This window comes from Nicotiana attenuata, chromosome 2, assembly GCF_001879085.1.
Source record: "Nicotiana attenuata strain UT chromosome 2, NIATTr2, whole genome shotgun sequence".
NCBI lineage: Eukaryota > Viridiplantae > Streptophyta > Magnoliopsida > Solanales > Solanaceae > Nicotiana > Nicotiana attenuata.
In genome coordinates, this window is record NC_031990.1 from 46,334,718 (window position 1) to 46,358,479 (window position 23,762).

The window sequence follows — 23,762 nt, forward strand, 5'->3', positions numbered from 1 at the left end:
AAAATTTTAAGCGTGTGCATGGCAAAAGGAGACTAGTTGAGGGGGATGCTGATGTATTATTCCAAACAATATACCCCGATATAAAGCTCCCAATTACTAAAAAAAGGAATAAACATGTGAACACCATTTTCATTCCCGCATAAAATAATATCAGCACAATGTATTCAAGAATTGTGTAGCGCTTAAAGCCTTGACAGATGTTGCCGTTTTTCTACACTTTTAGTCTTTGACAACACTGGCCTTTAAGTTAGATCAGAAGTACGATTAGATTATATCCATTTCTAAAATCAAATTTCCAAGACAGATACTTGGTTTCCAATTAATAAGATATTCAATAACTACCTTCAGGCGATGCTTCCCAAGAGGTGGATGTAAGCTTCCATATGTTGTTGGCAAGACATTATCCTCTGATGAAATATCCAAAAGCTTCAGTAAATCACCTGCATAAAAAAACAATGATAAAAATTATTCCACTTGAAAGTAAAATACAAATCTCATTCATATGGGAAATATAATGAACCTAGAAAACTTGTCCACCATAATGCATTGATTTCAAAATCAATATCCCCAAAAAAAATTAAACTTATCCAGCGGAAAGCAAAACGAAGTACAAGAGGCAGCAGAGAAACAACTACAATATCAAATGGAACTCCAATTAATTTGGATGTAGAAGGTTACAGTTGAGGATGATACGATCAAACCAGTGTACCAGCTAACCTCTTCGATGATAAGGGCCACCCTACTCACAATTGCATGTGGCATATCCAACTACATCAGACTAAAGAGCAATAATGTACATACGTACAGATATCTCGAAGATCACATACACAACTCATAAAGAGAACCTAGAATCCAAACATCGTGTATAAAGAAAAGGTCAAATGGTTTTATATTGATCAAGTACTAGGAAGTCGGGATAAAATGTACATCCTAAACTCCATTGTTTTTTTCTATTTCTCCAGAATCCAACTTTGCTGAATCACTATTTCATTCCTTGTTAACCACACTTTGCACATCTATCCTTCAATCATCACTAAAATAAACCAACATATTCCTTTTACGAGTGAAGTCAAAACACACACTGAAATTTGATGCAAATCAACTCCCTTCAATTTGACCAAACTGTCGCAGGCTCTCTTAAAACATAGGCAACCCCCTCCCACAAAATAAGACTCCTAAAATGCTTCCACCTCTCCCCTACAACATTCAGACTAACAGTTGCTACACATGGAGACTCTGGGAAACATTAGAGCAAAGAAGGCACCACAAAATTTTGTTTCAAAGTGAACTTATCACCGACTGGAGAAGAGACAACGAATTGTGCAGGGTTAAATCTAGGAGTGGTATGACTAGGAAAAGCTGTCTCCTACATATCAAAGGCCAAATGTGTTAAGCACAGTAACACAGCCTAAAATCACTATTCAACAAGATTAAAATAATGCCAAAAATCCTCTCTATTAAAGTGGGAAGAGGTGGGACTTTGAAAGGGAGGATGCACAAAAACATTTGTCTACCAATAGATATGCTCAGAAGACAACGAGGTAATCCATACCTAAGCTTCCCAACATCCCTTCCACAGTCTCAGGATTCGCACTTACTCCAGAACACTGCATTGACTGGCGACCGTACATGTAATACGTTCCTGCTGATAGCCTCTTGGGGTCTAATAACGATATGCATACAGATAACAAGTTAACCAAAACGGATTTTGGTCGCGAGTCCTCCAGAGCATGACGGAACAACCTCCCAATGAAACTGTGAAACATCATATAATAAAATATCTGTTTGTTAGATCCGTGAAAATACAGCAATATCACTGGCTTCAATCAGAAACCAGAGTTAATATAAAGGTCCGGAATACTAAAACACCTTGGGCTGGAGATTTTGGCAGCTATTCCAGGGGGAGCGTATCGAGTAATGGCACACAACGTTTCTGCTGCATTAGCATGCACTTCCGGGCAATCCTGCAATTTCAGAGCATCCCATTACCATAATAACCTACACCAGCAATTACAAGCTTTGTAGTGTACCAAGTCACTGACTAATAGATGAATGCTAGACAATCATTATCTGATCTGCCCCATCTAACAGTGTCCAACGAGCACATTATGTTGAACATATTACATCGATGAATTATAAACTTTAGCAGTATCCCAACTCCCACCCCCAACCCCTTGGTCCCATAGCAAATATCAGCAGGCATTCACCAATTATCTTAGTTCCACAAGCCAGGTTTGATATCAGAACATAGAAATCGTATAATGACATGGCAAAATGGAAGTGTTATTAAATTAATCCAGGAAAGTGACATACTGATGAGCTAAACTTATCCACGATCATCTCCAGCACATCTGTATCTTCCAACCACTGCATGGAATCCGCGAAGTTGCTATACAAATGTTCATCAGTGCCAATTAGGCGAATTAACACCTAAAAATAAAAAGCATTAGGACTTCCATATTTAAATCAAGCCGAACAACTAAAACATGCCTTTAACTATTTCAAAAACTATAAACCTCCATGATGGATGTAATTCCAATGAGATCAACCAACTTCTTGATAATATCTTGATGAGCCTACAAGAGAATATACCATTATCATTAGCATGGTGCTTGAATTTCTAGTGAAAGCATTAAGAGGCAGTAGAAATCAACTTCTCGCAATTGTACAAGGGAAAATAATTTTTCCTGAAAATCGCCAGACAATAACATTAAATACAGAGTCAAATTATTGGTAGGCCATACCAGTTAGTCATGTTATCCGATTTTTTTCTTTCAACAAATTATTCATCTTTCCCTACACCGGAAACTGGCATCTTAAACTAAACAAGATACAGACAAAATAAGTCACAGCAGGTGAACACCCTCCATCGTCTTAAAGAACATTAAATATTGGATTGGAGACAAAATGGGAGCTAGGTTTCATTGATACATCCATAGCCCATCTTTACCGCAACTGATATAACATCCAATAATTTCCTCTGTGTGTGGGTTGCTCTGATGGTAAGCAACCTCCACTTCCAACCGAGAGGTGGTGAGTTCGAGTCTCCCCAAGAGCAAGGTGGGAAGTTCTTGGAGGGAAGGATGCCGAGGGTCTATTTGGAAACAGTCTCCCTACTCCAGGGTAGGGGTAAGGTCTGCGTACACACTACCCTCCCCAGACCCCACTAAATGGGATTATACTGGGTTGTTGTTGTTGTTGTTGTGTGTGTGTATTCTGTACTGCAAATCAAAGATTATCACCTCCATGTCCATCAATTATGAGTAGCTAATAAGAAGTAGTAGACTTACATGCACATACTTCATAAATGGTGTAGTCTTCCGCAGCAACAGACATATGACAACCTACAAGAAGAAACTTGGGCATCAATCCAGTGCAGAAACTGATAATCTGATAATAACAGCTCACAGAAGGAAGAAACCTTAAAAATATGAAAACCTTTCCAAAATAACTTACATGCAGCATTGTTTTCATCAAAATTCCAATGGACTCTTACAATGACTAACCTAACATGCAACTAGCAAAACGATAGCAACTAAACAGAATAAACTTGAAAAATAATACTCCATCCATCCCATTTTGTTTGATGTAGTTCGGATTTCGAGAGTCAAACTTCTCAATTTTGACCGGGAATTTGGACATAGGATCTTTAAGCTTTTTGAAATAAAATTCACACATTTAGAAACTACATACAAAGTACTATAAGTCACAACAATTAACAATTAAAATATTTAAAAGGCATATGAAAAAATCATGGTCAAAGAAAACTTGTTTGACTATCGAAATCCGAACTGCATCAAATAATTGGGACGGAGGGAGTAATTTTTTAAGAAAAAGTTGTTTTAGAGAATTGATGGAATTTTCAAACGTTTGATGTTTCAAAGATTAAAATACGGCATGCCAGCAGAAAAGTTGTCAACGGGCAAACATATAAACCACTTGCCTTCCAGTTAAATATATTTAGACTTTACAGAAGTAAACAAAGGAATATATAGCTAAGTGAAGCATGACGTAGCATGGTCAGCTAAGAAATTCACACTAACGTAACTAGTGGACAATGATGAAATACCTTGCTGAAGTAACCAGCCAACAGAGTACTATGTGCATGCTCAGGTTCCAAGAATGAGAATAGCAGGTTCATTAGCTGACATCCAAAATGAGAAAGCCAATACAAATAAACAATATTCAAGGACCTATGCATAGAACAAAGGCATAAAGATACATGACAAAAGTAAGAGTCCATACCTCGTCGTCCTCAACCAAAGTTTTGAGAATTATGTCCACCTCGCATGTAAAAATTTCACAAGCAATAAAAGGAAACCTATGGCAGAAGTCGAACAACAAATCTTTTAATACACGCACTTGGGTTAATGAAGAAAAAGAACTCATATTCTCATCAAAAGAAACATCCAGCTCCTACAACATATGAAATGCAAATACTTTTCCAGCCACAGACAGACACTCACTTAAAAGTTCGTCTCTTCTCAGCATCTTCTGGAGCCTCTTCCACTATGTACCTGACAAGTTTTTCAACTTGAGCTCTCTCGCGCAGACTGCCAGAAAGAAAAGCATAAGAAATCAGCTTCTTCCATGGAATGACTTTTAGATCCTGCAACAACACAAAATATTGTGCAGACTGCAGAGATGGCATCAACCCCACCCCCCACCCCACCCCCACCAAAAAAAATTGAATCTATGCAGCACAATTTATTCAATCCACACCTAATTTTTCGTAGTCCTAATTACCCCATGGACTTGACTATTTGATAGCCTTTACGCCTCTGAGCATAAACTCAACAAAGAGCATGGATACACTCTCTTTCAGGCGGATGGGAGTGAAGAAAATTGAGAAAATCAGCTTCTAGATAGGTTATTTTTCAACTGTGAATTGCCACATAGGCACATACATATACAAAGTGTAATTTCTTCTTGCTTTTTCTTAATATAAAAGGCATCTTTTACCCCAATTTTGTATTCCTTTTGATTTCTAGTTTAAATGCAATGGATATTTGAACCAAAAGTGTATATCTTCATTTTGAGCTAAATCCTGGAACTCCATTACTTTTAGCCAAATAAAAAAGTTTTAGCCAAAATAATGAAGTTCCAACTGTGTGTTTCTTTTTATTTCCTCTTCAGATACAATGGCTATTTATTTCAATTGAGTGAATTTCTTCTTTTTCGGGCCAAATATGTAAAAAGCTTGGCTGCATTTTTTAAGCCAAACAAAGTGTTTTAGCCTAAATAATGAAGTCCAGCCAAGTTTTTTACAAATTTGACCTGAAAAAGACAATATGAATTTAAAAAGGTAAAAATAGATATTTAATTTTTAAAGAATGCTAAGTTGACAAAAAAAAAAAAATCCACGTGGCCTCTCACATCATTGGGCTGAGGTCGCCCAGGAAGTAAAGGCTACCAAATAGCCAAGTCCTGGGGTAATTAGGATTATAAAAAGATAGGTGTGCACTAAATAAATTGTGCGAAGTTCAGGGGGTAGTTTGGTATTCTGTCCTAAATCTATGATGATATCTGATCCCAATAAATCCAAAGCTTCAGTAACAAACCAGAACTACAAAAGTTAACCATTTGTTCTTACTAAATCAAAACTAGCTTATATTTAAACTGCAATAATACTGCAAATGGCATGGCATGCATCAACACCAGAGTCCCTCATCTGAACCTCGCCATTTGGAATACAGCAGCAAATCCTAGACTTATTTTTTTGCGATAAAAGATATTTACTTTAAATGGACTTTCCACAGAACACCAAAGGTTGAGAGATACGTTGTAGTTTGTCCATCATATCCAACATAAATATAACTTAATATTATCACAGCTTATACCAAGCTGCAAGCATACCAATAAACACGAGTGAATAAGGTGCTTACAAATTAATAAGACGCCCATTAAGAGCTTTACATTCTTGAATTATTTCATCCTCGTCCAAGAGCTCATCCAGTGCAAAATTTTCCTTATCCAAAATTGTCTCCACCTGAAAAAAGTACAGCATATCTAATAAGTCTACACATTATTTCTTGAGAAACATCATTAGTTGAATCCCCCATACAATGCTTGGAGTAAGCCCTGTTGAAAGTCAAGAGAATTAATGCACTCACATTAAATTTGAGTAAAAGAATATTTCCAAATATTTTTTGATAAAGAAAAATATGCTGAGGATTCCAAAGAAAAAACTGCAGAGAATTTTCATATTCCATTAAAAATTATGTAAGACATTCCACTTTATTTTTCAATTGAGGCCGGACATAAGAATGTGCTCGAGAGATAGTTGTCATATCTTCGCTGCCTGCCTACTGTTTTGATAACACAAGCAAGATCCAGCTAAGGTAAAGAACCTTGTCTTTTCCACAGAAAAACTCCTATACATGGAGCCACTGTTCCATTGCTCTATGATTTAAGTAAATCTAACACTCAATCTCTTAGACGCATAACTAAGATAGTCAGAATAGCAACAAGTAAACAGGGAACCCCAAATTATAAACTTCCACCAGAAATTCAGTCCAAAAAAGCACTCAACTCTAAACGACCCAGAACAATTACATTATCACAATTCTGAATTCCAAATTGAGAGTGCTACCACACAACATACATAACACGCAATTCAATATAGACCAAATACAATTCCAATCGATAAACACTTTGGATAGTAAAGAAAACATTCAAATTGTTCCCAAACATTTCACTACAGTTAAAAATTGATAATAATACAAAGAAATTACAGCATAAAGCAGAGAATTAAAGGGGCTCACTGGAGAAGCAGTGGAGAGACCAGCCATACGCCAGAACATGGCCATTTAAGAGCGGAGCCAGATGAAACTGTCAACAGCTTGGATCTAGGGAGAAAGAAGCCCTAGAATTGGAAGCAGAAAAAGGGAAGCAGAGTGTTTGGTGAGGTTCTCGTGCACCAAGATTTGGAGAGGATCGGATTCGGTTTAGTTATTATCATCATCGTCATAGGGCAAGTTGAAAGGAATTGCTACTTAGCAATTTGTGAGACGGTGTAAAGAGGCATTTTCCTTGCTGTTTTTTTGGGACCTTGGGGGAAAAAAAAGAAGCCACAAAATAATACACTATATAATATATAAATAAAATAAAATAAAAGAACAATTTGGTTTGTACATTTTTCAGATTTTCTTTTTTTGGAACTTATCTTGTTGAGGTTATGTTCGAAAAATTGTATCGAGTTAAGGCTTGATTTAATGTATAAAAAAATAGTACATGTTCATAATTATGACATGTGTATCTGGTCCAATATGGATCCAAAATTTTAATGAGAGATACACAATAGTTGGTAATTACATTAAAATTGACATGTCAGTTTATTATAATTCTTGAATATATATTATGTGATTAAAATTGATAAAAATTTCACAATAAGTAATTTTTCATCTTAAAAACAAGTAGAGACAATTTGTGCCACCTAAATCTTACCTCTTTAAATTATCTTTAACAATTTCATCTCTCTTTTTCAAATGTATTTTAAGAATCAATCTAAGTGTTATCTTAAGAAAAAAATTAGTGGTACCTTAATGAAAACAAAAGAATAATATTTGGGTTGATCGTGGAGTTGATTTGCCTAGTTAGAATATGTGAATAGTTTCGCTTGTTGCTAACAATTTTGATGTTTTTATGACTACTATGTTATTCACGATGCAATTAATAAAATAATACTCCAAGGATTAAAATTACAGCTTGGATTCTATAATTTAATGGCTTATAAATTTATGACACTTGCGTTTGACGTTGGTAAATTGAGGCAACACCATTTAAGACCATCGTTTTCAAACATCTTTCAAAAAGCTAGTTTTCAGATAAGTTTCCAGCCATTTTTTTTCGACAATGAATATTTTTCTGGGTTCCAATGGATTTACCAACAACAAGAAACTACTTTTTTTTTGCTTAATACGCCTATGATGTTACTATTATTATGAAATAAATTAGAGAACATCTCTTTGTCACTCGCACAAGATATCTTGCCTTCATCACTCATCTTTGTCACTCTTGAGACCTTAGAAAAAGTAGTACATGCATTATGTTTGACCAGGAGTACCAAATGTTAATAGATTCACCTGTAAGCAAATGAAGACAACTTTTCACTTTCTACTTCTTCTAAATGAATTGTGAAAACAAATAAAAATTCCCGAGTTTGGATTAGATTTTGGTTGTTTCTTGTAAAGCATAAGTACAACCTTCAAACTTTCTGAGGCTTTCATATGAATTTAAACTAATACATTAAAATTGCTCCGTATTTCACTATTACGTAGCCGATTCAATATGAACAAGATGAACGACAGAAGAAAAAGACATCAAAATTGATAGATCAAAATTTTCACTGACAGCATAAAAATATTAACCTCACAAAAAAGGTACAGAGAAGGTTATTCCCCTTTTAGCATGCGCCAAAATTGACAATGAATAACGAGGTCAATATCACGAAAGCTTCAAAGGTTGCACAAGAACCCCATTTCGAACATCAGCAATACGTCCCCACCTTCCTAAGCGAGGTTCCTGCAGTAGATGCATATCAGATTAGTCGATAGTATATGAGATAAAAATAGCAATGTACAGAATATCAACGATGATTCAGTTGCGAGTTCAATGAATCCCTGCGCTAGAGAATGATGGATGAGATTGCACATTCATGACGTATATTATGCGTAAGCACATTCTTTATATCCTTTAGATCAATAGCAAAAGTTATAGTATCTTTTTACCCAGGTATGTTTCATAATATCCACATATTGTTACCCGTATTTCTAAGAAGCTTTTTTTGGTATAGAACACAAATGTTCTTTAGTTCACAAGGGAGAAAAGCTTGTGACCTTTATGAAAATCAAGTTTATTATCCCAAATACCGATAGTCCTAAGAGGACACTGACCTCAGTCAAAAAGACCCACCAAGCAAAAATTTGTTACCGGTTGATGTATAAAAATTTTAACTGACAGGTTGTTGTATCGTGAAGTGGATCATCAAAACAAGCAATCATGGAAGAAATTAAATCTTTTTATCTGTTTCGCAAAGTTGAAAGATATTGAAACATAAAAATGGAGAAAGAACCATTCACCTGCCCTACTCCAGCAACCAAGAACTGTCCTGATTTTGAAAAAATTAAAGAATTTATAAATCCAGCCTGCATTAAAACAATGATCTTATCAGCATTACATTATTCCTCAGAAGCAACATGAAGTTTACAGGCATTACACAAATAGCCTAGAAATAATGTTTCATTAATTAAGTTCCAATAGAAATCAGAGCAGAAGAGAATTGAACACGTAATCTCATTTGCCAGTTACATTGAGCATAAAGATCAATGAATAAGGATACAAAAAGGCAATTTATATAAGTATTAAGCTTCGTCAAATAACCATAACAATGAATCTTTACTATTAAGTGCATGAACAACCATGATTAGTTAGAAAATTCAACCTTTTGTTTTTATTGATGGGTAAACTATATCCTTACGATTTACAATTCTCTGAGACTGCAAACCTTTATTCCTATGGGGAGGATATATCATTTTCTGACATCCCAAATGAAGAGCAGATACTGCATTTTCTTGGGGTTGAGAGGGGAGGGGGAGGAACTTGCAACAATTAGCAGAGTTCTCATTTGGAAAACTGCTTAAGTTCATTGCAAGACTTCTACATTTTTATGGCTAACTTCAAAGAGTTATCATATTTCTATTGAGAGGACACCATAATGCTCTATGGCTAACATATTTCGCTAGGCTTGTACAGGGTTGGTACCCCATCCATGCCCTTCTAACACAATCTTTTCCGTTTTTGTTATACTTGAAGGTGTTTCTGAGCCACAAAAGCCAGTACTACTCATGCGCACATATCCCTTCTACTCCTGAGTCCTGGGTATAACTTAAGTTTACGGATTCTTAGGATCATCAAAATCCAAAAAAGTTCCAAAGAATCAGATGGACACACACTAATAGATTCCTTACCACTGGGAGCTCAAACAATGGCCGGATTCCTTTGGATTCATTTTCAATTGCCCACAAACGAACTGACCCATTGCCAGCTCCTGATGCAGCAAGATCACTATTTCTGCAGACTGTCAGCGCACTAACCCAAGAGAGTGCTGATGAGGAACGACTCTCAGGATTCAGGGTGCCATTTTCTGCAAGATTGAACACCACATTTGCTTTAGTTTTTCAATTATCTTTTTAGTGAAAGAATTCCTACTGAAGCAAAATAATGCTAGCAAAACTTACAATAGAAAACCCTATCATAGGAGAGATGTAACAGAAAAATTTGAAGAATGATCTTAAAGCTTACCCATGTGGCCATTTGATAGAGCCCCATTTCTCGGTTCGGTTCCCACTGATTGCAATGAAGCATGTGCATTTTTTACAATGTGGACAGGTTTCTTCCTTAATACGTTCCAGTGCTCAATACTTCCATCATCAGAACCAGATAAAAACTCGTCATTATTGATGAAACAGCAGCATTCAAGGTTTGTTGCTGGAGCGCGAAATATCAATTGAGATTCCTCTGGAACCTATTGACGGGAAAGAAGGAACCAAAAATATCAAGAGTCAGAACTATCTTTGAGAACTTGATATATAAGTAAAGGCCAAGAAGGAGAGACAAAAGAACTGTAAAATTACTTCCCGTTTGCTATTAGTTCATAATATTTTATCATCTCCTATTGTGCTTTCGGTTTCACCAGAAAAGAAAATGAAAATCCAATTACCATGCTTCATGGCTTTGAAACTGGCACTATAGGAATCCGGAAGTTTATAAAGTCTTGCAGCATCTTTAAAATCTTAAGCTGATTCAATAACAGTGTTTCAACAATCATAGACGCTGCACGACTTGCTATTTCCATCTTTAAGTTACTCAGCAGATTTTTTGTTCATTCATTTCATTAATAGTTGAATAAAATTGGGCCTATCCGAGTCTACGGAAAGTCTTTCCCCACCAAGGAGTGGTTAGAAGCTGTAGTAACAGTTGGTGCCTAATTATGATTTTTGATTGGCTTCAAGACATAGTCAAGGTCAGGATTTGGGTACATTGTTCCTGTTAAAGCTTGCATCATATTAGCATCTTCTTGCTACTATTATGTTTCCATATGCATGACCAGAAAAGGGAGGGGAGAAAAAGAAATTATGTAAGCCATTTTAAATATGTGGATGCATTAGCGAAGTTTAGCTGCGAAAATAATATAACTTGTTAACAGAACACTTCAAAATTTGTTCTTAAAATTTTTTGAATTTGAAAGAGCCTTGTTGCCTTCAGTGTTACCAAGGGTGGAAGTACCTAGTCATAGAATCCTCTTAACATACTTTCACTTAAAGAATTTCAACCAAATTTGCCATTTTTTTTTCTTTTCAAAGCTGTTAATTATAGGACTACATATATGGTGAGCATATGTGTTGAACCACAATACATTAAAATGGAATTAAATAATCATGATTTTAACAGAAAAACAATATCCCCCAGTCAACTTCATAGTAGGACAAGAGACCCTCTCAGGAAGAATGGATCAGCAACATCTGTAACCTGACCTTAGAATCCGCTTAAAGACTTTCTAACATCCGATTGAATATGGGAGTAAGTAATCAAGAATGTTTTGTTCGCTGTTCTTACAGCCGCATAAAAAAAGAGGATTCATCAACTTAAATTTGACAACATGCAATCTATTAATTGTGTATCTTTAAAACTAGGGGTTAACCTAAATAACATGCCTTTTTATCCTCAAACTCAAGAATAAAGAATACGTTATTCTTTTTGAAAAGTAACGAATCTTTTCAATTAAATGTAACTGCATATCTAACATCAGAGCTTTGGAAACATCTTAGATCCTAAAAGGTTCAGGTACTAAGGAAGGACATGTGGGATGAGGGATCAAAACTCAGAGTAGATTACACCTTTCACAAGAAAACTACATCTCATCAACAAGGATGGAGCAGGTCTTTTGTTTAAATTCTTCATACGAAACAAATTTCTCAATGAATAGCTAACTAACAATAAGAATTTCTTTTACTAAGCAGATACATTGCTAGAAAAGAAATAAACTGCTTGAAAAGCAGATGAAAGGCCATTGACTACCTTCCATAAGTGCATGGTTCGGTCTCGTCCAACAGTCAACACCCTTTCTTTCCTCAAGGAATCAATGGACAGAACTTCACTTTGATGACCGAATAAAGTGTTCACATAAGCTCTATCTTCCACATTCCATATCTTGATGGATCGATCAAACGACCCTGAAAAAAGTTCCGAAGATCCTTGTCTGAATGTCAAACATGAAACAGGTCCTTTATGACCAGGGAATGCCTGTACAAAGCATTACTTCTGAGTTAGAAAGGCAATGAAGAGTTAAAGAAATAAACCGTGAAAGCACTCACAACTAACAGGACATGAGGGAATTAATCAAAGATAGGTCTTTATTTTTGTTAATCAAAACATGGTCAGTATTTCTGCATAAATTTAAGAATGTTTTTAACGGATATTAATAGATTGGAGATGATATGAACCCATTTTTAAGCCTCTTTCAGCATTGAAGAGAGCAACTAGCTCTAAACAATTGAGTCAATTGAGTACTATTCCACTTGCAGGGAGAGCTCTTATCAACACGAGTTCCAAGCTATCACTTGGCTTTAAGGATAATTCGAGAGAGAGAGAGAGAGTCAGAATCTAAAGTTGATCATAACCTGCATTGATTACCCATCTAAATACCTTAATATGCTGCCGTGTTCGGACATCCCACAAATGAATGTGACGATCCAAGCCTCCACTTGCCAAATAGCGGCCGTCAGAGCTGACAGCTAAAGCTAAAACATGCTTACTATGTTTCTTTGCTCGACCTTGTGGCTCCTTAGCACCATGCGACTTCAAAACTTCATCAGTAGGCCAAGCATACTTTTCTCTCTTTCCACTGTCCACGTCCCAGCTAGCAATAGTACCATCTTTAGAAGATGAAAATCCTTTTAAGTCATCCTCAGATAGAGTCACAGCAGTTACGGACTGTCGATGTTTCACTAAAAGGCGAAATCCTTCAGTCGGCTTCTGAATCCTGGAGAATATAATAAATGGAATAACTCAATAGTCAATAACTATCTAAAACAATGTCTTCGTTATTTTAACCACTTATGAAATTTGAATAATCTTTCTTATCACCGTTATAGTGGAACACAGAACAGCTTACATACAAATTATTTGATTCTCTAGATAGGAGTTAGTAAAGTGGCAGGTATCAACTCAAACAAAACTCAATTATAGCCCAATGTGCAACACAACACTTTTAAGACTAAAACCAGAAATAAGGGTGAGTTATTCGTGGTGCTTCTGCTCAAACTAGTTGGCCCTCTGAACATAATCAACATATTCAATTAGTCAGCTTGGTGATGATGGAGCCTAGTTCAGCTTTAACACAACTTGAATAACCCCCCACCCCACGTCCTGCTACAACCTATAATCCCAGCTCACATATGGAGTTATAGCTGGGATTCAAACATGGGATCTCCAAGTTGTTACTCATATACCTAATCACTGAACCATACCCTTGGCGCAGGCGACCCAATTCAACACTTATAAATTTAGTAAAATCTATCACGTTATCCATGCCCACAATAGAAGAGGCTAGCCACCAGCTAAGGGAAAAGCATCTGCTTTTCTATTTCCGCAGGAATGCTTAATTCCACAACACATGCTCGCAACATAAGAAAGAAGAAAGATACTGGTTACAGATTTATGACAACTGTTTGATATATATTTTAGCAACATATTTGAGTATACTGAAATTAAACACAAATTCCCTTCTTGTATAATAACCAATTTGCATTGAGTAATCACACACCTGGAAGCAATAGCTTTTCTGACACGACCACTCTCCTCCATCTGCTCCTGCTGCAGAATGTTTGCCACCACTGAGTCCCTCATCCCTTCCCTCTCCTCTCTACCCCCTTCATCCTCACTCTCTCTTTCTTCCTCTTCCCTCCTCGCCGACTCCCTTATTCTCTTCAAATATGCCTCTGCCACCCTCTTTCTCCTCTCCGCCGCCGTCTCCTCCTCCTCCTGTTCTTCCTCATTACCCTCTTTCTTATCCCTAATTCCTTCATCATCAGAACCATAAAGTTCCTCATCATCATCATCACTGCTCTCTATATCTTCATCATCTCCAAACCTCTTTCGCCTTTTCGAGTCGTTGAAAAATGGGTCATTTTCAATTGAAAATCTCTTTTTTCCATTCTGGGTGTTCCCTTTTTGAGCTGAAGCTTTCTTCTTTTTCAGGTTCTTGGCCTTCATGATTCAATGGAGAGCTCGAAGTTCAGAGCTTTTCGCAGAAGTATATCGCACCCAGTTACGTAATGAGCTAAAATTTGGATTGGAGGTGAAATAAAACCAAGGAGACAGCAATATAGTGATTAGGGTTTTAGGACCAGTTACAATGGCAGGCATACGGAGTTTAGGGTTTAAGGTAGAAGAAGAAGGGAGATGTTAGAAACGGGTAAATGGGCCGTGCGGGTTTGGGCCTCCCTCCAGGTAAAATGGGCCCAACCAAGTGTCCAAATAGCATTGTGTTAAGTGAATGGGCAAATGCACATATAGCCGATTTTGGGATCCCTATTTAGGCCAATGACCTAAGATCATAAGTTTAGTCACTTCATAATTGGGAAATTTTCGTTCCTATACCATATAGGAAACTATATTACCAAATATGTTCATAGTTTGCATATTACCCTTCATGCTAATAGTATTTCTACAAAATATAGACCATGCATTAAATAAGGAATCATTGTGGCTGTAGGCTTCCTTATTTAGGCGCTAAAATTGGGGGATTAAATATTCTTCCAGATCTTCCAAACGCAAATCACGCACATTAATCTTCTTCGTCAGTTTCGTTTCAAATTTAGTGTCCCTACATCAAACGCAATTATTCTTCTACAATTCAAAAACGAATTGATTATTCTTCTACAATTCAAAAACGAATTGATTATTCTTCTACAATTCACAAATCAAAAACGACTAAATCTTCTACAATTCTTCTACATCAAACGCAATTATGTCCAAATTTCAGTAATACAAAGCAAAGAAAAAGAGAGCAGCAATTTCACCATTGACAGCCATTAAAAAGCTTGAAAGCTTTGAATTCAAATTTGGGTTTTCAAAAATCATTATTTGTTTGGATTGGGTGTTGTTGAAGATAATTGGGAATATGGTTTGGAGTTTATATCTCAATTTTGAGGGTTTTTGGTGAAGATTAGACTTGGTTTTGACTGAATTTCAGATTGAAACTCGAAGAAGAAGACGTATATTGCAAAAATTGTAGATAAATTGAAGAACAATTGTAGACTGTTGTTTATTTATTTTTCTTTTATTCATTTACTTATTGTATGAAAGTTGAATAACATTGTATAAAAATTATATTTAAGTGGATGATTTAGTACTGTTTTGGACAAAAATATGTATAAAAAATGTGAAACATACATTTCAGGGGAAGCATGTTGAGTCCAAATATGTACCCAGTTTGTAGATATTTTGTAGATAAATTGTAGATTATTTGTATTCTGATTGTAGATGCTTTATTTTCTGTTTTCACAAATAAAAAAACGACTAAAACTTATACAAATCTTCTGAAAAACCGTAATTATGTCAAAAATCCCAATTATGCTACAATTGAATGGGAATTGGGATATTAAAATTCAATGTACCCAGTTTGTAGATATTTTATAGATAAGTTGTAGATTATTTGTATTCTGATTGTAGATGCTTTGTTTTCTGTTTTCACAAATCAAAAACGACTAAAACTTCTACAAATCTTCTGCAAAAACCGCAATTATGTCGAAAATCCCAATTATGCTACAATTGAATGGGAATTGGGATATTAAAATTCAATGTACTCAGTTTGTAGATATTTTATCGATAAATTGTAGATTATTTGTATTCTGATTGTAGATGCTTTGTTTTCTGTTTTTCATAAATCAAAAACGACTAAAACTTCTACAAATCTTCTGCAAAAAACGCAATTATGTCGAAAATCCCGATTATGCTACAATTCTTTGATTCTCCTATATGCTCTTGTTACTCCTTACGAAACCGCTATGCTAAATATGGAATCCAAAAAAACATGATGAAGGGATAGATCTTCTTAAGAAATTTTGTAGATAATTTATAGAAACATTGAAATTCTGTATTTTCATACTAATTTTTCAAATGGTATGTAGTTTTGTTGTAGATTAAATGTAGAAAATAAGACATTGTGAGTCTTATTTGACTCATTCCTCACATTCAACCTATTCTACAAATTCACGCCTCTTTAAATACAATACAACCATACTTTCTTGAATTTAAAGTTTTAGCAACATATATAACTTAAAAAACATCTTCTCCTCTGCACAAGTTAGCTCCAAAACAGACGAAGTGGAATAACAAGCTCCCATCACAACTTTTAACACAAAAACACAAAGCTCAAAAATAAATAAACAACAGTCTACAATTTTTCTACAATTTATCTATAATTTTTCTACAATTTCTGCAATATACGTCTTCTTCTTCTTCGAATTTCAATCTGAAATTCAGCCAAAACCAAGTCTAATCTTCACCAAAACCCCTCAAAATTGAGATATAAACTCCAACCCATATTCCCAATTATTTATAACAACACCCAATCCAAACAAATAATGATTTTCGAAAACCCAAATCTGAATTCAAAGCTTCAAAGCTTTTTAATGGCTGTCAATGGTGGAATTGCTGCTCTCTTTTCCTTTCCTCTTATATTACTGAAGGAACCTGAAATCATAACCATCAAAAGTTATTACTGTGTATGAAACTTTGAAGATTTGACCGGTTGTAGAAGAAAAAACCTTGATTTTGGATGTTAATGGTAGAGGGTTTCAATTGATTTTCTGGATTTAGCAGAGGGTTTCAATTGTTTTTCTGGTTTTTCTGATTTCTGGGTGTGTGGTGATACGTGGGTGAGGGTGTGGGGTTGGGAGAGAGAAACGTGGGGGGATGGGGATTTGGCAGAATATACTGTACCATAAATTTAGGAGTGATATAAGGTACAATTAATGTGCAGTTAAAACACCTTATGGTATATAATTGGTAATTAGGTATACTAAATGTAATTATATCAAACCTTAAACATTGAGGGTAATATAGTTTCCTATATGGCATAGGAATGTAAAAGTTCCTTCATAATTAACGTGAGACTAAAGTTGTAAATATTCGTATAGGAAGTTTGTTATATTGATTAAGGATCTTTACATTCCTATACACTATTTGAAACTTTATTACCCTCCCTGCTCAAGTTTTAATTTAATTACATATACAATTTACTAATTATGTACATTTTAAGAATTTAATGAGAATCAGTTAACTCCTATAATCTCTCTAACGTACATATCCGACTCCCCCCACGTTTCTCTCTCCATACCCCCCACATTTCTGCACTATCTCACTCCATTAACGCCCGTCTTTCCCTTTTTTTTCAAATTCTCTCTCAATTTTTCGTAATTCTAGCTCTAAATTCTCCCAAAATAGTAGCTGCTACTGATTTTGCTTCCCTTTCAATGAAGAAGAAAGCAGTTTCGAATATTACCCAAAAAAAATTAAATGTTGGTGATATTCCAACTTTTGATTTGGGTGTTTTCTCACAGGATTCACCTAAAAAAATAATGAAATCGGCACATGCAAAAGCAAGGACAAAGTCCAAGCTTTCTCCTCGCGAAGCTAGGGCAGAAGCTCGAACAAAACTTAAGCATGATAAAGATGTTGGTGAAGCTTCGACATCTTCTAACTCAGTAAAGCGGAAGGGTAAAGAAATTACTCGCGATGATGATTTCATCGAAGAAGAATTTATCTCGAAAGCTGCAAAAAAATCAGAGTTTCTCCTACTGTCAAACCTTCAAAAAAGAAGAAGGTTAAAAAATCACCCAAATCAAAACCCAAACAGTCATTGGAGAAGGTAAAATTTTAGTAAATATATATATATTTTTTTTAAAGTTAAAAAAACTATTCTCATTCTCATGACTATACTTTTTTTTTTTTTTTGTATTTGTAGAAATTTTGTCTACATTGTGTATATTTGCTGTAGGTTATCAACTTGTCTACATTGCGGTGTAGATTGTAGATTTCTTGTATATTATTGTAAATCATTTTGTTAGGTAATTTACTACATGATTTAGGTTGTTTTATTGGTTATTATTTGCTCTATTTTGTAGATGTTAGTTTTTTTTTTGTAAAAAAATTGTATATATTATGTCTAGTTGCTACTTTATAATTTCTTGCTCTAAACATAATTTTATCAATGCATTTGTAGCTTCAATGTAATCAGTTGTTATATATGTTTACTAAATTTGTAACTTACTTGTATGCAATGTATTAATATCTCTCTAATTGTAGCTAAATTGTCGTAGAAATATTTTATTTTGTTTTTTGTTATTCAAACAAGTTTTATTAACTTACTGTTTCTTTTGGTGCAGAATCGAAGAATTTTTGCACCACATCATGTTGATTATGGCATCAGTAGGTTCCAGACATTATCCGGCCCGGCTGTTCCTGGCCAAATCAAGATATTATTGTCTGAAAATGAGTTAAAATTATTTAAGAAGACATGTTTTGGGCATTTTCTTTCCCTGCCCAAAATATGTTTCCAAAGGCAATTCACCTTTTCATGAAGTATGAATTGAACGCATCTGGTTCTGATTTTTTTTTTTCAACAGAGATAAAGGGGGACATGCTTAACTTTGGTTTGATGGAGTTTGCCCTTACCACCGGCCTTAGATGTTTTACATAAGTGACGGACTTTGGTTACACAACTAACTATGACAGTAAAATAATGAGGAGCTATTTTCCAAATAAGAAAAAAGTTGAGAAGTCATACTTGAAAGATATTGTAACCAGCTGTAGTTGGGTGAACGATGAGGATGCAGTCAAGCTGTGTATACTCTATCTGATAGAATTATCCATCTGTCCTTCAGACAAAGATAATTTAGGTTTGATAGACCATTTTAGGTTCTACTTGGTGGATTTGGGGCAGTATGCGAATTACGCATGGGGTATCGATGCTTATGGTCAATTGCTTATGTACGTGAGGCACAAGCTCAACCCTTCTGTGCATTTTTATCTCATTCGAGGTTTTGCACTCGCTATGCAAATATGGTTGTATGAGTGTTGCTCTATAGTCAACATTGATATAGCTACAAAGATTGGTAATTTGATCCCCCGCATACTTAACTGGACAGCTAGTAATGACAAAATATGGTTATCTGCATTGAATGATAGAATAATCAATCCATCGTGGATCTCTCTCTCTCTCTCTCTCTCTATATATATATATATATATATATATATATATATATATATATATATATATATATATATAAAATTGTAAGATACATTATAACAATATTTTGTTCTTTAAGTTTTTGAAGAACTAGGTAGCATTCGAGAGCTACTCAATGATTCCATCAAGTCTGTTTTAAAGGCAATAAACAGTCAAAAGGATAATAACATTGATACTAAGGTTTGATTCGAAATATATTCATTTTGGACAATAATGTCTACCATGTCTATATTTCTATTATCATTCATAAAGTATATAGCCTAACAAATTATTCTTGTAGTTTACTTGCAGTTCTACAAAAAATGATGAGCATTACAAAGAAAAGAACAATCAACACAATCCGGACAATAGTGATAAACCAGTGTTGGCCAGCAGCAGTAAAACATGTATCTCAGCAATTTTAGGCTAACAAATTATTCTTGTAGTTTACTTGCAGTTCTACAAAAAATGATGAGCATTACAAAGAAAAGAACAATTAACACAATCCGGACAATAGTGATAAACCAGTGTTGGCCAGCAGCAGTAAAACATGTATCTCAGCAATTTTAACACAATTATATTCAATATTATATCTACATTATACCTACATTATATCTATATATACCTAAATTACCAACAGATAATCTACATTATATTTCCTATTATTTTCTTAGCTACAGGACAAGTGAATGACATTCAAAATGAGGAGAATGTTGCTGTAGGTATTGACTTATCTTCCCAATTTCAAGGGGCATTGGATGAAGAAATTGCAGGTATGATTTAGTACGTTTTATCAACACATTTCACAATACATATTGCATCTCAGCTATAGGATATCATTTCAACAAATTTACTGCAACTAAACTACAATTTTTCTACAGTGTTATTCTGTTTGGTACAGATTACCTATAATTTTATTAAGTTGTACACATTTATTGTAACTGAGAAGGAAACTATGCATGTGGCCTCCCCAAAACAGGATGCTAAAGTTGGCATACAAGGAGATCACTTAAATAAGGAGAAGGAGACTACGTATTTGCAATCTCCCATTCAACAAGCAAACATTATACAACAAGGAGACAATTGTTGTCAACATTTAAGTGGTATTATATGTTACAATATAATTATAGGAAAAGAACAACATGTTTTATATATGTTTCAATTTTTCAGGAAGAACTGATTCAACCAACATACAATGTTGTTCTTTTATTTTAAATTTTGAAGGTGAACCAGCCGACTACATCAATGTAGGTGATTCATACAATGACTCCAGGTCTGGAAAAAGGGAAGTAACACTTGATAATTTTGAGCTGCTAGAAACTACTCCCAGATTGTTAAGTTCGGCGAGCTTAATGAAGATGAAACAACACCTGTGCATTAGGGAAGAACAAGACGGCCTGGAAAGCATGCCAGATCCCCCTTTCTCCCTTATTACAGATCTGGGGGAAGCACTTCTGTTGGACCTCCAATTGTCCTCATCAAGCATCCATGGGGTTATTGGCGACGATGTTGATCCTAACTTGTTGGAAAAATTCAATAAGTGGTTATACTCTACCGACACGGTGTCAAAGAGGTTAGATTATACAACTTTTCATATTATCGAGTGCATACAATTTTTTTGATTTCCAGTTGAAACTACATAATAATTGAACTTGCTATGTGTTTTAGTAAGAGGAAGGAGCCTTATTCTTTAAAAGATAATAAGCTCAAGCCGTGGTATGATCTTGGAGTGGAGAAAGTTGATAAAAAGGAGTGGTTTTATACTTTGGCACATCCCGGACAAGTCGGTACACACATACCCCAGCTGAATTTAATGATTAGGTGTAGTATACTATTATTTTAGAATTCTGTAATTTTTTTGTTTGAAACTTGTAGTTAAATTGTATGAAGCATTGAGAAATAATGAAATCTATTTTTTGCAACAAATTGATGTTATTTTATACTATTTAAGGAAGAGAGGAAAGTATGGTCCTCAAAACAAAACACGATTTACAATAACTGATTGTATTTTCAAGACTAGAACTGAACAAATTTATCAGAGGTACATTAACGCTCCTGCTAATAAGAAGCTTGTTGTAGTCAAACCCCACGATGTCGTATCAGAATACATATTGGGGTACAGGTTACTTGCAAATGGTGCATGGGATCAAGTTGATTTTGTGATCATGCCCATGAAAATTGTGGAGAAATTTCATTGGTTGTTGGTTGTGTTTGACATTACCGATAGGGTTTTATATGTTTATGGTTATATGCTCTCTTCACGAAATCACACCCTTATTGAATCTGTTGTCAACAAGTTTGCTGTTATGATCCCCCTCTACTTGTCATGCACTGTCTTCTACGGCAAGCGACCAGACATCAACTACAAGAACACAAAGGCATACATTGAAAAAGGTATTACTGACCCTCTTGACATTCATTGGTTGGTCGATGAGATACCCCAGCAAAAAGAGGGATCACTGTATGAAAAAGCTACCCTATTATTCTTTCTATATATTTAGCAGATTGTATTTTACACTGAATGCTAAATATTTTCCCCTATTATTTTTTTGCTGTGAATGTGGTGAATACGTGACGGCATTTGCAGAATATGTCAGCATTGGAGAGCTATCGATTTTAAAGGATGACTTTTCTGATATTGTTCAACACCGTAGACACTATGGAGCGCTACTTTGGGATTATGCTAAGAAAAAATAAGAGCTTGGTGCAATTAGTGAAAGTGAGGTGACTGGAAGATTAGCAAGAAGAAAAGGTGCACCAGCTGTGAACGAGAGAATACAAGTCTGAAAAAGAAGAATTACTTGCCCTTCTCAGTAGAAAAATTGTAGTTAAGGTGTTTAGATGTAGCTCGTTTGTAGTAAAGTTGTAGACAAAATGTCAACTAAGAACAAGTCAGTTGTAATTTATTTGTGGCAGATTTGTGATACAGTTATTTTATCTTTTTGTTTTGTTATTTTGTCCAGAAATTTTATTGCTTGGAATAGAAAACATTTATGACTTTTTTTGGTTGAAAGTTGTTAGTACTTGATCTCGATATTGTCCCTATATAATTTTTTATATTTTAACTACAATTATATCTACAACTATTATACAAAAAAATATAATCCATTCAATTTAAAGCAGTGTTGTTAGTAAATGCTGAAAAGTAATAAATAAACTCAGTATTTGAACAAAATAACTACAAACCAATTGCATTAAGAGTTGAAATATTTTTATCAAACATTTCATGTCTAACAGAAATAAAAACTTTATTCAAATTTGCAACACAATTACAACTTCCTATGTCTTAAAGGACAAATTATCATCAACATTACTCAGGGAAAAAAAATCTTGTCGCTGTATCAATCTTTGTTTCCTTTTGGGAGCATTCTTACAAGATCTTTTGTTATGTCCTTCTACGCCACAGTTTCCACGTGACACCTTGTACTTTTTTACATTTACTTCATCATATGGTTTGTATCTTTATTTTTGCTGTCTCCCTGGTTGTCTTTTCCTAGTATGTGGCATTACAACTTCTTCAGCTATATGTTGTAGCACATTCCATTTACTTTCGTCAGGCAGCGGGTCTACTGGTATTTCATACGTCTTCAAAAGACTCTCCCTTGTGTAATAAGGGGAACAATAATTTTCATAAGACTCGCTCATGTTCCTCAAAGCCGCCAAAGCATGTGGACAAGGAAGTTCATCAAGCTGGAATTGTCCATAAGTACATCTCTTGTTTTGAAGGCAAACAATGAAGCGCTTCACACCATCCATCACAGTATGGATGTGATCTGTGGAAGCCCTCACCTACAATTTCATTACAAACACACAATAAGTTGTCAGCAAGAAATACAAAAACAAAATAACTACAATTATTCAACAACTTTTCTACAATTAACCGTATATATTTAGTTTGATGGAATCAATGATCTGATGTTACTGTTATAGCTTACTCTCATCTTCTGCGATAATATCATGTTGTCCTCCAACTCTTTGTTGTATTTTTCCCCAAGGTATGTGAACGTACCCTTTGAATTCAATAACTTTTCATTAGTCTAACGTTCAAGAAGAGTCCTCATCTACTCTAATAGTTCTACTACGGGCAGCTCTCTTGCGTCTTTTGTTATCGCATTCTATGACTCTGCAATGTTTGATGCCATCGTCCACGTTTTGTTGACCGTAGCATGTACCCGAGACCATCTGTAATAGCTAGTATCGTATAGGTATGCTTTAACACGCATGTCGATCTCTTTGATTTTTGGCATTCTTTTATTAAATTCATCAAGCGTGTATGATCGTGCCATGACAAAGTACAATTCGCTTAACATTAGATGACCCTTCTTGAACTTTGACCTTACATTTGTCTAAATATGCCACATGCAAGCATAATGTGGCATGCCAGTATAACAATAGACGTTGCATTCAAGATACTCTCATTTTGGTCCGAAACAACACATATTTGGTTTTTCACCATATGCGTGTTTGA

The 23,762-nt window shown here is 35.1% G+C and overlaps 2 protein-coding genes across 2 annotated transcripts in view; both read right to left on the reverse strand.

The window, feature by feature from the left end:
- The window catches only part of LOC109208918 (serine/threonine-protein phosphatase 6 regulatory subunit 3), a 17,722-nt gene extending 10,657 nt beyond the window's left edge, over positions 1–7,065 (reverse strand). Inside the window, exons 1-11 of the mRNA XM_019372078.1 lie at positions 6,765–7,065; positions 5,886–5,989; positions 4,467–4,553; positions 4,246–4,321; positions 4,070–4,144; positions 3,291–3,344; positions 2,517–2,576; positions 2,314–2,430; positions 1,870–1,964; positions 1,553–1,755; positions 343–440 (exon numbers count right to left, since the gene is read on the reverse strand). Of these exons, the coding sequence (XP_019227623.1) occupies positions 343–440; positions 1,553–1,755; positions 1,870–1,964; positions 2,314–2,430; positions 2,517–2,576; positions 3,291–3,344; positions 4,070–4,144; positions 4,246–4,321; positions 4,467–4,553; positions 5,886–5,989; positions 6,765–6,809 (1,014 nt within the window). The 5' untranslated portion in view covers positions 6,810–7,065. The remainder of the gene's footprint in view (positions 1–342; positions 441–1,552; positions 1,756–1,869; positions 1,965–2,313; positions 2,431–2,516; positions 2,577–3,290; positions 3,345–4,069; positions 4,145–4,245; positions 4,322–4,466; positions 4,554–5,885; positions 5,990–6,764) is intronic.
- On the reverse strand, positions 8,141–14,432 carry LOC109208927 (U3 snoRNP-associated protein-like YAOH). Its single transcript, XM_019372086.1, has 7 exons — positions 13,826–14,432; positions 12,706–13,042; positions 12,079–12,303; positions 10,303–10,525; positions 9,969–10,144; positions 9,081–9,146; positions 8,141–8,523 (listed from the first exon to the last, which is right to left on the reverse strand). Exons 1-7 carry the CDS (start codon positions 14,272–14,274, stop codon positions 8,446–8,448), a joined length of 1,554 nt encoding a protein of 517 aa, XP_019227631.1. The 5' UTR covers positions 14,275–14,432; the 3' UTR covers positions 8,141–8,445.